Here is a 12,802-nt window from a genome sequence, read left to right as displayed (position 1 = left end):
CAGCAGCAGCCTCCTGCTCCCCTGCCCTCCTGCCTCCCAAACGTCCTCCTGGGGGGCAGCAGGGTCAGGGGATCAGCTCAGAGATCAGTTTTGCAGCAATTTGAGCACTCGGGAGTGCAGGCTAATCCCACCACTGTTTTTACTGCTTCCCCCAAGATCAGAGAGGCTGTGGACTCCCACCAGCCTCCACAGGTGAGGACCTTCCTAATACCAGAATAAATCCAGCACTATTGTCCACACTGTGGGCATTGGCACAGCTGAACCACCATTTCACAAAATAAAACAAAAAAATTCAAAGCATACCATCAAAAAACCTTTTTATAACCCTATGTACACGCACACTGTTGATACATCATTGACTCCTTTTGCCCTTTTTTTTTGCTTTTTTGAATTTAAAAATCCCCCAGTCCAAAGAGATACTTCAGTAGCAAATATTTTTTCCTTTACCGACTCTGAAATTCATCTTTCTCGAGAGAAGCTCTGGCCCCACAGAAACCACTGGAAAAACTCTAGGAGACAACAGCAGGCTTGAAATTCACCTGCTGAGTGTTACCAGCAGAAGGATCAGGGACTGGGAGGGTGGCAGAAAACACCTATGTACCTTTTCATTCAGTGGATACTGCATGACAGTGTTAAACGGAAGTAATCCCACATCATAAATACAACAAGCCCAAACAATCCAAAATCAGATAGAAGAGAAAGGAAGAAAGAGAAGGAAAAAAAAAGAAAGAAAGAAAAAAGGAGAGAAAAATAGTCTAAATCCTTTTAATAGTTCTTTTGCTGAGGGTATTTTTTCACCTCTTTAAAAAGATACAGTCAAAAGCTCTCGGACAACAGGAATGTGTGGCTAAGCTCCTGCTCAGACCAGCTGGATGTGCCATAGGCTGGAGAAGTGCTGCAGCACTGGCATGATGCAGCAGTTTCCAGCACCACACGGAACTGGAAAGCGCCGGTGGCCTCCGTGGGCGGTGGGAGAGGAGTCTCACCCAGATGACTGCTTGAAAAGAGACAGTCACCAAGTGGTCTGGAAACCCTTTTAACGCTGGAGAGGCGCCAGCCATGTCTCCTTCCCCTCCTCAGAGTCCCATCCCGAGCAGTTCTGTACAACAAAGATGACCTCAACGCTTTTCTTCTTCGCACGGTCACGTACCTAAACCCCGAACGTTCATCTGGGTCGGTCTTGTCCTCAGCCAGCGTGCCGGGCTGGGGAGAGCGGGCAGCCCGAGCTGCCAGGGAAAGGCAGAGTCACAGATCCCACAAGCACAAGTTCCAGCAGCTGCACAGCCAGGCCTGGCCTCTTCCCCGTGGCTCTTCGGGAGCAGCGTGGGGGTCATCACCGCTGCGCGTTGCCTTCTACGGGGAGGATGGCGTGGTGCAGGCTCCGCGTGTGCTTCGAATCCAGCGTCTCGTGCTCTTCCGTGAAGCTGTCCGGGCTCGCCGCTCCGTCCAGAGAACTTCCACAGCTGGAGTTGGGAGACAACATGTCCTGCAGGAGGTCTTCCTGGACTATCCCCGAGTCTTTGTTCACCTTGCCCCTTTGGTTTCCTTCTTCCTCCTGGTCGTTGAGCAGCTTGGCCAGGAAGTTGATGTATTTCATAGCCAGGCGCAAGATCTCGTTCTTGCTGAGTTTTTTGTCGGGTGGGTGGGTGGGGATGAGCTTGCGCAGCTCTGCGAAGGCCCCGTTGACGTTCTGCTGCCTCCATCTCTCCCGGCTGTTGGTGAAAATGCGACGAACCACTTTCGTGTGAGGACCTGCAATTCCAAGCACGCAGAATTAGGAGCTGGGTTTAACAGGTATTACTTTGCTGAATAGGTCACCGCTTTGCAAATTAACTAAGTGACTTATTTCAGTGAGGTTTAATCAGCAAGGCAGTGAAACAAGAGCTTCCAGCTAAGTGGAAGCTGACCCCATGAGCTGAGAAAGCCATAACTTCTGTTCAATCCAGTGGAAGGGAAAAATGGAGTTGCATCTCTTTGGATGTCTCCTCGGAAGGAGAGAGTACCTCTCCAATGTACCTCTCCAAGGAAGAAGGCTTAGGCCATGATATGTGTGCAGAAGGCTGCTATAATTTTAGGGTATCTCAACTCATCAACAAGGGTAACACAGCACAAATGGTCCTAATAAAAGTTTAGCTCACTAGATGACTTTATTTTTATCCCAAAAATTGTCTCAAGGACACACCACTGGGATGGGAGGAAATTAGCTTGAGCAGAGGCTTTGACAACCCTGAGATCCAGAGGTCTTCCCTGCTGAGAGAGACCAGAGGGTTGCCAGCAGCCCTCGGAATGACACGGGGTGGTGGGATTTGTCCCATAGCAATGAGGACAGGTAGGAAGTGACCACACTGACCCAGGGAGTGAAGGCAGTGTCCTGCTGGAAGGGTCATCACCGGTGAGGATGGAACAGCTTCACAGCTGACCTGAGGGCTGCCTGCTCTCTCTCCTCATCACTGCCCCAGGGCAAAAACTCCCTCTGACACTAACTGGAGAAGGGACTCCTAATTGCTGGAGGTGTCCATTTGACTTAATTACATGTGACTCCAATCACACCTTGAAATTCTACAGCCATGTTTCTCAGAGGGGATGCTGCACAGGATGAAGGCACAAAGCACACCAATTCTCCTTTCAGCACATCAGGGCAACTCCTGGTGTACATGAAAAAAGCTTTGTCTCTGTGCTAGAAGAGACCCAAAAGCACATTTACTGAAAAGTACTGTTCTGCAGGAGCAGCAGTGCTGTAAATCAGGATTGCAGGTCCTTGGGTCCATGGAAACCAGCTCACATGAGGGAACACTACCATAAGATGCTTTTATTATTACATCCTTCCCATCATCTCCTCCAGGAGACATCAACAATGGAAGGTCACATCAATCTCATGAAAATCTGGAAGAATGACCAGGGCAGAAACTCCCATGGGATAGGAAGCATCGCAGACAATGAAAATCATCACAGAGTGGGAAGCAAAGGCTTGCAGGTAACACACTGGTGATTTTTACCCCAAAGGACTGTGGAATTCCCATTCCCCCCATCTCTGCCCTGTATTCCCCACTCTGTGACACCTGCCTAACTTCTCCCTCCTGGTGGGAACAAGTCCCTGACCTTGGTGAGCACTTTAAGTCCCAGTTTTGACATCACCCAGTGGAGCCAGCCCCCCAGAGCACATTTAAACACCTTTATTCTTTTCTACCTAAACTCCTGGCTGCCTTGACTGTGGCACAGGAACCAAGCAGGTGTGACTTTTTATGAGTATCCTGGTCAGGCTGTACCTCAGCAAATCCCACCCTGCACAACAGGAGAAGTGGAATCCCTTGTTCCAGCCGATCAGATCACTCTTTCCTCCCTTCGGGGCAAGCTGAGTCCCTGCAGTCCAGCACACTACTCAGAGCCCCCTGCACTGCAGGGTTTGTGTGGGGACACATTCCCCAGCAGCCAGGTAAAGCTGCCAGCTTCTCCGGTGTGTGAGCAGCCACACAACTCACTCCTCCTCACAGCGTGGGAGTCCCCTGAAGTCACAAACAGCCCCTGGGACAAGCTGGGGGATGTGGAAACGGCAAAACCCTCTCTGACCTCTAGAACCCCAGTGTGATGCTTTAATAAAGGCAATGTTCACCCCCAAACAGCACCTAATGCCCTCTGTAAGAATTAAGGTACAAGAGCTCATGCAAAGGGAAGGTTTCTTGTCCCTGATGTGTGCAGCCTGCTGTGCCACAGGATTGTGGGGAAGGTGACAGGGACCAAAGGGACCTCAGCAGCGCTGCTAATCAAGCAGTGAAGAATGTGCTACATCCTGCTAAAATAAAATGACATTTTTAACACTTTACTGCTCCTTCTAGACAAGACAAAGCAACTGGTCTTGAATCCAGAGAGAGATGGAGCTCAAAAGCTATTTACTCCCATAAGCATATGAGAAATAACTCCATCTTGTGTACTGCTTATTAAAAAAAAAAATCCTGAAGAGACTTTCAGTCTTCAAATATATGTTTCTGTTCACTGAAAGTTGATGACTAAAAGGCATCTATTAATAAATTGGTCAGAAATCAGAAAAAAAAAATAAAAAAGAAACCAAAAAAACCTGCTCATTTTCATCCAGGGGCACCCAAATCAAGCTTTAGTATATAAAACAAATTCTGAAATTCTGAACATCAGTCAAATTCTTGATTCCTGCACCAACTGAATTAAACATATCTTTTAGAAAGAGATCAGGCTTTGGCCAAAACATGTCAAGCAATGGAGGAAATTAATGCCCCATAGCTGTGTTATAATAGAAAATCTACTTCTCATTAAAAAAACTTGCCTCATAATTAATTCAAGGAATCGGATGAGAATTTTTGCCCGGATATTGTTCTAATGGATTGACTGATGCTTTTAAAATTAGAAATAAGAGGCAAATTAATAAAAATATGATCTTCCAAAGTTCCAGGATATATTTTTTAGAGATACTTTTTTGCATTTTTGTCTTCACTTCCAGTAATTTTTAAAGAAGATATTAAATGGAACAAAACTTCCATAAAATAGATAAAGAACTACTACAAAAACCCCACCACTTATTCTCTCACAGAAAGAAACACAAACACAAAGTGTCTGGCAAGACTTTCCTGCCCTTCTGCAGCCCCCAAGGGCTGAGGACCCTCAAGAGTGATGCTCCTGTGTGCTGTGAATGTCACCCAGCAGTGCCCATCAGAGCACTAGGCAAAGTGCCTCAGACCACACGGGTGCCTCAGCATGGGATGTACATCCCTACAAATTGCTCCTGTTTACACAACACAATCTGATACCCTTTTCCCCCTCAAAAAATGCTGAGTCCAATCTTGGGAATTCACATGAAGCAGAACCTGCAGGATTGGGCACAATCTGTACACCTGCATCAAAACATATGTTCAAAAACTCTGTTACAGCCAAGTATTTCTGTAATCCTCAATACCTAATTTAATAGCAAGTGCTTTAAAACCTTTAGTCAGACACTGAGATTTGATGGACTTTCCCCCATAACTGCTAAGCCTCGGAGTCAAAACCCAGACAAAAAGCCCTTCTTGTGCCGGGGCTGTAACATCCCCTGTCCCACGGGGCTGCAGTCTGAAAGGACCAGGAGGGGAGTGGAGGACTGATTAATGCAGATTATACCCTGAGCCTGTCATTTCGGGATGCATTATTTTAGACTGATTCAGGTTATGATTTGCTCTTAGATTAGCTGGGGAGAAGGAAAGGGACAGCTAGCTGGAAAGGAGGAAAATTAATTGTCCAGCAATTGAAATACAGTGTTTACAAACCCTAAAGAGAAAACGCATTTCCGTGAATCTCGTGTGCAGGGGCTGTTAACTCCAGAGATAAACAGGCCGGCCTTCCACGTGCAAATCGTTCTCGCAAAGTGTCCCTTTGCGTGGGCAGAGATCCCCTTGCACGCAGCATCCCGCACCCCAAGCCTGCTGCCAGGAGCAGGCAAACCGTACATCGCGGGGAGGATGCCCAGGGGCTGGCTTAGAGGCAGCTTATCCTTTCTGCCCAAGGCTGCGCTCGCAGTGCGAACGCCTCCTGGCCGAAAGGGTTTACAGACGCAACATCTCACCGCAATGGCCCTGATCCGCACTTCCACAAAGACACGCATTTATTGCCTTCTGTCGGATTCAGTCTCTAAGCAATTCGCAGAACAGGGGCGCAAATAGCCACAGGCTGAGCTGCATCGCTGGGTGCTGGGGGAAGGCAAACTCGCCGAGCGCGCTGCTGGGGGACCGCTGTGGGCTCCGCTTACCGGAGAGCCCCCCACCGCCGCCCTGGGCATCCCACTCGCCTTTTACGGTTTGGGGGTTTGGTCCTTTTATTATTTGGGGGTTTGTCCCAGAGTGTGGCGTTGTGCAGGAACTTGCCCCCCCTGGCAGATGGAGACCCCCCCCCCCCCCTCCCGCCCAAGATGCGGCGCAGGGGTGAAATTCTCTCACCGTCGGTGATCTCCATCTCGTACGGAGAGGGTCTCCGCTTCACCCGGTTGCTGCCGTACATGGAGAAGGAGTCCGGTTCGCCGAAAAACCCGCTGCAAAGAAAGGCAGACAGGCCGTGAGGACACGCCGCCATCCCCCCGGCCCGGCCCGTGAGGGGGGCTGCGTCCGGGTCGGCGGGAAGCGGAGCTGCTCCGTGACCTCGGAGCGCGCTCACGGCTCACGAAGCCGAGCCGGGGTCGTGCGGTGACACCACACGCGGCCAACCGGGGACACGCAGCAAGAGACGCCAGCCCTGCGCGGGCAGGGGGATGAGAGCGGCGTGGGGCGTCCAGGCTTGCGGCTTTGGGCAGAATCCCCCATTCCCGCGACTTGGTGCTGCCCCGCAGGCGGGCACGCACGGCCCCGGGCCGGCTGCGCACCGCGGCTTTCCCGGGAGGCGAGGCGGGGGTCTGTCCGTCCCCGCACACCCCCGGGCTGGCTCAGCCCCTGTCAGAGCCTCTGCTGTCCCCTTCGCTCATTTGCGGGACTCGTCGGAGAACAGAGAGAGCCCGGGGAGCTCGGAAGAGCTAAACCTGTTCTCGTTTGGTTATTGACGGACCCCTTCGCTCTACCCAGGACTTTACCACCGCAAATATTTTTCCTTCGAGGAACAAGTTTTTCGTTTCTTTTTTGACTTTCCCCCCGCCTTTTCCCTTTCTCTCTTTGCAAAGTTTGCGCGCAAGCCCTCGATGATTAGGCGACGAGCCCCGCGCAGAGGAAGGGATGCTGCTGCTCCTGCCCCGCATCCCCGCCCCGCGCCTCCCGCCACCCCAACACCGCGCGGGACACCCCTGGGGGAGCTCCGGGATGGGGATGGGGCAGGGGGGGGGACACGGACCTGTTGATGGTGGCCAGCGGCTGGCCCAGGTTGTAGAGCATGGCCCTGCCGGGGGGCTGCAGCGGGAGCGCGGGGGGGCTCAGCTGCACCATGCGGGCCTCGCAGGCGGCCTCGGCGGCGCGGCACGGCTCGGCTCCCGGCGCTCTCTGCATCGCCTCCCCCGCCGCCTCACGGCTTTTTATGTCCAGGGAGCCCCCCCGGCGCACCAGCTCGATGACGGGCACAGGGGCGGCGGGGGGCCCGGGGGAGGGCCGGCCCGCCTCCTTGGCCGCCCCGTTGAGCAGCAGCTGGGGGTCGGCCGGCGCCTCCATGCCCCCGCGGCTGCTCTCCGGCTCGCTCGTGGTCTCCGCTTCCGAGTCGTGCCGCCGGGCGGGGCGGGCATCGCGGGGGTCACTGGGGGGCGGCGGGGCGGGCGGCCTGTCCATCGTCCTGCGGAGAGAGGCAGCGCTCAGGGGCGGCCCCGCACGGGGAGCACGGCGGGGCTCTGCCCCTGCACGGGCACCGCCCGACGGGGCGGCCGCCGGGGGGATCCGACCGCGACGGTGAGAAACGGGCGAGGTCCCGATCGCCCCAAATAATTTAGAGTTTGCTGGCGGGGGAGGGGGGGGGGTGTCTGTCGGTCCACCCCGCCGAGCCGGGCGGTGCCGTGACGTCACGGGGCGCCCCTGCCCTGCCGTGACGTCACGGAGCCTCGCGGAGCGGCGCTTTGACGTCAGGCAGCGCCCCGGTCCCGCGCGATGGGGACGGGCCCGAGCCCCGCCGGGCTCCCGGTGTCCCGCGGGGATTCCACCGGCACCGTGGGGGCGGCTGAGCGGCGAGGGGGCCCGGGCAGCGCCCGCAGCGCCGCCGAGGATGCGGGTTCAATTGTGCGGCCAAACTAAGGCGGAGGCCCGGCGCACAGCCCCGCTTTTCCGGGGGTATTTCTCCCCGGTTTGGGGTCCCCGGCGGTGCTCGCTGCCCTGCGGAGCCAGCCCAGTCGCCGCCCGGCCTGCCCGTGGCGGACTCAGCCTCGCGGGCGGCCCCTTCTCCGCCCATGATTATTTTTTATTGTTATTTTTAAACTATCGAAATATACCTGAAAGCACTTTTTGGGGGAGAGGGGGTTAACCCAGCCCCTAACGGAGTCAATCCCCCCGCGCATTCGCCGCCGCAGGAAGGAGGAAGGGGCCCGGCCGCGGCCGCACGCACAGCATTGTCCCCTTCTCCCACAGAAGAAATGCTGTCGCGACAGGGCACCTCGCGCCTCGGGCAGATATCGCGATTATTTCTATGCTTTATCTCCCACACATGCCCTCGTTCGTTTTTGGATTTTTTTTTTGTTTGTTTTGGATGATCGATTATTATTTTCTATATAAATAAGGAGCTTCACGGAGCAGAGAGCTGCCACCCATCCTTCTCGCTCCTCTGCCTCGGGTTATTTTTAATCCCGTTTCTGATAAACTGAGTCGCGAGGGGAAAAAAAAAAAAAAAAAAAAAAACGAAAAAAAAAACCACTAAAAAAACCCACCTCAAAACAAAACGAAAACCCAGCTGGTTTTTTGTTTGTTTTTGGTGGGGTTTTTTTTGGTTTTTTTTTTTTTTTTTTTGTCTTTTTGGGGTTTTTTTTTGCCATATATCACTATCTCTCTGGAAAATAATAATTAAAAAAAAAATTACAACCACCCAACCTAAAGCACGAGTTCTCTGCCTTCCCTCCGGCCACCTTCCCGCCAGCCCTCTAGAAAGAGAAATCTAATTGCCTATTCCGATATTGTATAGGAAGAGATTACTCACATGTGTCATATTTAAGTAGGGACACCGCAAGTCTCTCCTGTTTCAACAAAAGCGCTCTCAGTGTCAGGCTGAATTTACTCCTCCCACCTCAAGGTACTTACGACTTTACAGAGAGGAAGGACACCCGCATCGGGATAAAACTGCTAAATCCTGGGAGGAAGAGAAGGGGGGAGAAAAAAAAAAAAGAAAAAAAAAGGAGAGGGTGGATCTCGTGGGTCCGGATTGCCAGAGATCAGTGGAGGGAGAAAGGTGCAGGGGAGAGGGAAGGAGGGGACAGCACCCCGGGGAGGCCCCTGTGACAGGGGACAGCGGCCACCCCCGAGTCCCCCCCCGCCGCCGCCGGGAGCCGCCGCCTCGCACACGGGGCCACAACGAGCGACGGCCATGGCCTGGCGTGGAAAAAAAAATAAACAGAGAAAAAAAAAAAAAAAAAAGGCGTGAAAAAAGCGCCCTATATTTGGGGCGAATTGGGCGTTTTTTTGGACACATTGCAAGCCCGGTCTTCCCGGGAGGAAATCACAGACGGGGCCGGACACGGGGTTGTTTTTCTCCCGATGGGCTCGCACGAAGCGGCGGCGGCGTTTCTCCCACGTCCGGCTGGAAAATTTAATTCCTAAAGGGGCAAATTAAATTCCTCAAGGGGCCGGTTACCGGCCGAGGAACCGCGACAGCCGGCACCGGGCCGGCGGCGGAGTGAGCCCGCTCCCCGCCGCCCAGCCCCAGGAAGGTGAGGCCGGCTCACCCCGCCAACGAAATCACGGAAAATTAGGTTTTCCCCTTCGTAAAAAAAGGAATAATCCTGATGGCGTCTGTCCCCGCATTCGTTAAAAAACGAAATTCGTAAAACCGCAAACATATTAGCAGAATTTTGCCTTAAATTGAGGTGGTTTCGTTTAGAAAAAATGGAGGGGGGGGCATTAAATCCCCGCCCGCTGGTTTCTGCTTCGCAAAATCCTTTTGTTTTCCAGCAGCCGATCGGCAGGAAATTTCCAACCCAAAAGCGCACCTCTCCCGCCGGCCCTTTGCAGGGAAATCGCCCCAAAGCGAAGGGGCGGGAGGGAGCGGGATATGGGGGACCCCCGTCCCGGGGAGAAGCGCTCAGGGTCTGGCCGTCGGCCGGGCCGTGTCCGGGTGTTTGTCCCTGGGGAGCGGCTGGAGAGCCGGGCCCGGTGGGCGCTTCGCCCCCAGCGCCCCAGAGCCCACCCCAGCCGCCGCCTCGCTGCCGCAGCGCCGGGGCCCGGGGCCGGGGGGTGCCGCACCCCTCAGTCTCCAAGGGGAAAGCGTATTCTCCTCCTCACCCACCCCGCATCAAAGAATAAAACAGATTAAAACCCAACCGCGGAAAAGATTTTGTGTTTCTTCTCGTCTCTCATGTGGGGCAGGAACCCCCAAAAGCTCCCTGGCTGCCCTCCGAAGCCCCCCAAAACCACTTCCCGCCGCCCCCAGCGCCCAGGCTTGTGCAGAGCCGATTCCTCTTTACTCACCATTTGCTTCTCATTGGGAAAAGTGAGTGGAGCCATTTTGTGGCCTACGCATCGCGGCTATATTTGTAGTAAGTGTTGGGTGGCTTCAGCTGGGTAGGCTCTAATTCCACATCACGTCCAGTTTCCTATTTAGTATGGAGAGCGGAACACTACTGCAATGTGGCCGAGAGAGATAAAACCCCAGCAGTGGCCCGCCTGCCCTGATAAGCTTCTAAACCCATTATTTATGAAATGATTCATTATTATTTGGCAATTTTATCGAAGGAAAGCGGAAAATTATTGCAGGGATATGCATAGGAATAACTCCGGAATGCATGCCTTCTAGCTTTTTATGTGTGTGTGCTTAGATGCTCTTAAAAAGACACTAAAAAAAAAAAAAAAAAAAAAAAAAAAAAAAAAGAGTAATAAAAAATTGCACTGTGGCTGCCCGCATCTGAATAGTGATTCTTTATTTTAGTCCTCTTGGAGGTTATTATGCCCCTGTTTGTGTTTGTTTTTTTTTTTTTTCTGGTTTTTTTTCTGGTTTTTTTTTAATTATTATTATTAAATATGGAACACCTACTCCGTTCTTAATTAAATTTAATGAGCCAAAATAAATTGTCAGAGATGTTGAGAGAGAGGGAAAGGGTGTGGGCTGCTTTGGGACAAGAGGAGGTAAATAAAGCACATTGACAGGAGATCTTTTGGAGAAAACCGGCCCCAATCCCCAGCCTTCCCCCCAACACTGTGTGTTTTTGCTGAAGGGCTGAAATGGGGCGAGCTCCTTGTCTCATCTCCCGTTCTGGGGAGGGAGGAGGCCGAGCATCCCTGCCGAGCTGGGGGATGCTGGGGACCGTGAGCGGAGCGGGTACCGAGCCGGCACCTCTCGCCCTCGAGAAATTTGGGATGTTATCGGCGGACCCTGGAGGAGAGGAGCTTGGGGAAGGGAGAAAAGGGCCCTGGCTCGCCCCGCAGCAGTGCGGGGCAGGCAGCGGGGCTGGGGCCGGGCTGCGCCCCCCGTGGGGGCTGGAGCTCGGCACCGGCTGCGCGCCCCGTCGGGGCAGGGGCTCAGCCAGGCCGCGGCGAGCCCCGGGCCCGGGCGGGCGGGGACCCCCGGCCTGGCCAGAGCCCCGGGCAGGGACCCCCGGCCTGGCCAGAGCCCCGTGCCCCGGAGCGGCTGGTGGGGACGGGGCGGGCGGTGCGGGGGTCGCGGTGCCCCGCGCGGCGATCGCAAAGCGACGGGAGGCGTGCAAACCTCCCCGAAATGCCAGAGGCTCCCGGCACGGAAAGGGGGAAGGCAGGAATCGCTGGAGGGTCCCAGATCCGCTCCTCCGGGCACCCGCGGGTAGCGCGGCCCTAAGGGCAGCGCCGAGGAGCGCGTTCGGACAGCGCGGGGAGCGGCCCGCGCGGGAACCCGAAAATCAACGAAATCACGGCCGGTGCGGGGCGGCGGGGAAGGGCCCCGGGCCGAGCCCCTCCCGGGACACCCCCGGTCCCCTCTGCGGGGCTTGGGCCGTGCGCGGGGCCCTGGGCGAGCGGCGGCGAGGCCCGGCCGCACCTGCCGTGGGGCGGGGGCGGCGGCGGGCCGGGGCGCGGGGGTCGCTATTGTCTCCCCGCCACCTGCGCGCCCTCCGCGGGGGAAATGCCGGAGCTGTTATTCTTCCTTTCACTCCTTCCCCTCAGCCTCCCGCTCTGGACGCGGCCGTGGGAGAGGTTTGCAGCGGCCCCGGGCGCTCCCCCCGCGGCGCGGCCGGGGCCGGGGCCGTGTCCCGGGCGGCAGGAGCCCGCACGATGCCGGCGGCGTGCGTGGGGCGGCGGGGCAGGGGCGGTCACGACGCGCCGGAGAGCCCGCCGTGCCTCCCGCCAGGAAACACGACCATTTTCGAGCCGGCTCCTCTCACCAACAGGAAGCGTTAAAGATAGAACAGCCGGGGCTGGGCGGGGGAGATTAGAAAGCCGAGCATCTTCTGAGCACCGAGGGCCATTCCCAGCCGTGCCTGCGCCCGCTGCGGCGGGAGCCGGGCCGTGCTCAACCCACCTCCGGCCCGCATTTTTACTTTACTGAAGAGGGATCAAACCCTTCAGGCAGAGTGGGGAGCGCCGAAACGATCCAAAGTAAAGCGGTCAGTGATGCTCCGAGCAGGCCCAGCACTTTTCAGCTAGCACTGTAAATATCTTCCCTTAATCATAAGAAAGAATTGGAAAAAAAAAAAAAAAAAAACCAAAACAAAAAACCAAACAAACCCCCCCCAAAACCCAACCCCAAACCCAAATCAATAAAGCCTCAATGTTGCCCCATTAGCCATGCCATCATCTCACAAGCCAGCTCTGGAGCTTGGGCCTCAGTGCTGTTAACAAAGCCAGACCTGGCTTAATGTGTGGGGTTTTGTTTTTTTTTTTTTTTGCCTCAAATTGCAGTGGATGCTTCAGGGAAAAAAAAAATCCAGACATCTTGAAATTACTCAGCACCACACTATGAAAGGAAAATGCTGCTTAAAGGGAAGGGTGTTTTTTGTTGCTTTGGTCCAGTAAATTAACATTTTGCTTGCTTGGAGGTTGCTGTCCAGGATTATATGCTTTGTGTAACTTATTGTAACACCACACCCTTGTCCTGAGCTGTGTGCAAGTAGTCTGGCTTTTGTTTTCAAATTGTTTCTAGCCCTTGAGCATTTGAAGAAAGTCTTTAAAATATTAACCAATACAGCTGTCATCTTCCTGTGTTTCCAGACATTTTACAATAGGAAACAAAGAACAAA

General features: G+C 54.5%; 1 protein-coding gene across 3 annotated transcripts; it reads right to left on the bottom strand.

The window, feature by feature from the left end:
- Positions 1 to 300: 300 nt before the first annotated feature.
- TAL1 (TAL bHLH transcription factor 1, erythroid differentiation factor) lies at positions 301 to 10,293 on the bottom strand. Of its 3 annotated transcripts, none has more exons than XM_038144766.1 (5): positions 10,068 to 10,293; positions 8,685 to 8,733; positions 6,811 to 7,239; positions 5,934 to 6,025; positions 301 to 1,752 (listed from the first exon to the last, which is right to left on the bottom strand). In XM_038144766.1, exons 2-5 carry the CDS (start codon positions 8,711 to 8,713, stop codon positions 1,334 to 1,336), a joined length of 969 nt encoding a protein of 322 aa, XP_038000694.1. In that variant the 5' UTR covers positions 8,714 to 8,733; positions 10,068 to 10,293; the 3' UTR covers positions 301 to 1,333. The 3 variants fall into 3 exon arrangements, with proteins under 3 accessions (XP_038000694.1, XP_038000696.1, XP_038000695.1); XM_038144768.1 differs by having other exon boundaries at positions 8,584 to 8,733; positions 10,068 to 10,286; XM_038144767.1 differs by lacking the exon at positions 8,685 to 8,733 and having other exon boundaries at positions 10,068 to 10,289.
- Between the last annotated feature and the right edge of the window lie 2,509 nt (positions 10,294 to 12,802).

The sequence above is a fragment of the Motacilla alba genome, chromosome 8 (genome assembly GCF_015832195.1).
Source record: "Motacilla alba alba isolate MOTALB_02 chromosome 8, Motacilla_alba_V1.0_pri, whole genome shotgun sequence".
NCBI classification, from domain to species: domain Eukaryota; kingdom Metazoa; phylum Chordata; class Aves; order Passeriformes; family Motacillidae; genus Motacilla; species Motacilla alba.
Note: the sequence above shows the minus strand (reverse complement) of the source record. Positions and strands in the feature narration are given on the sequence as shown.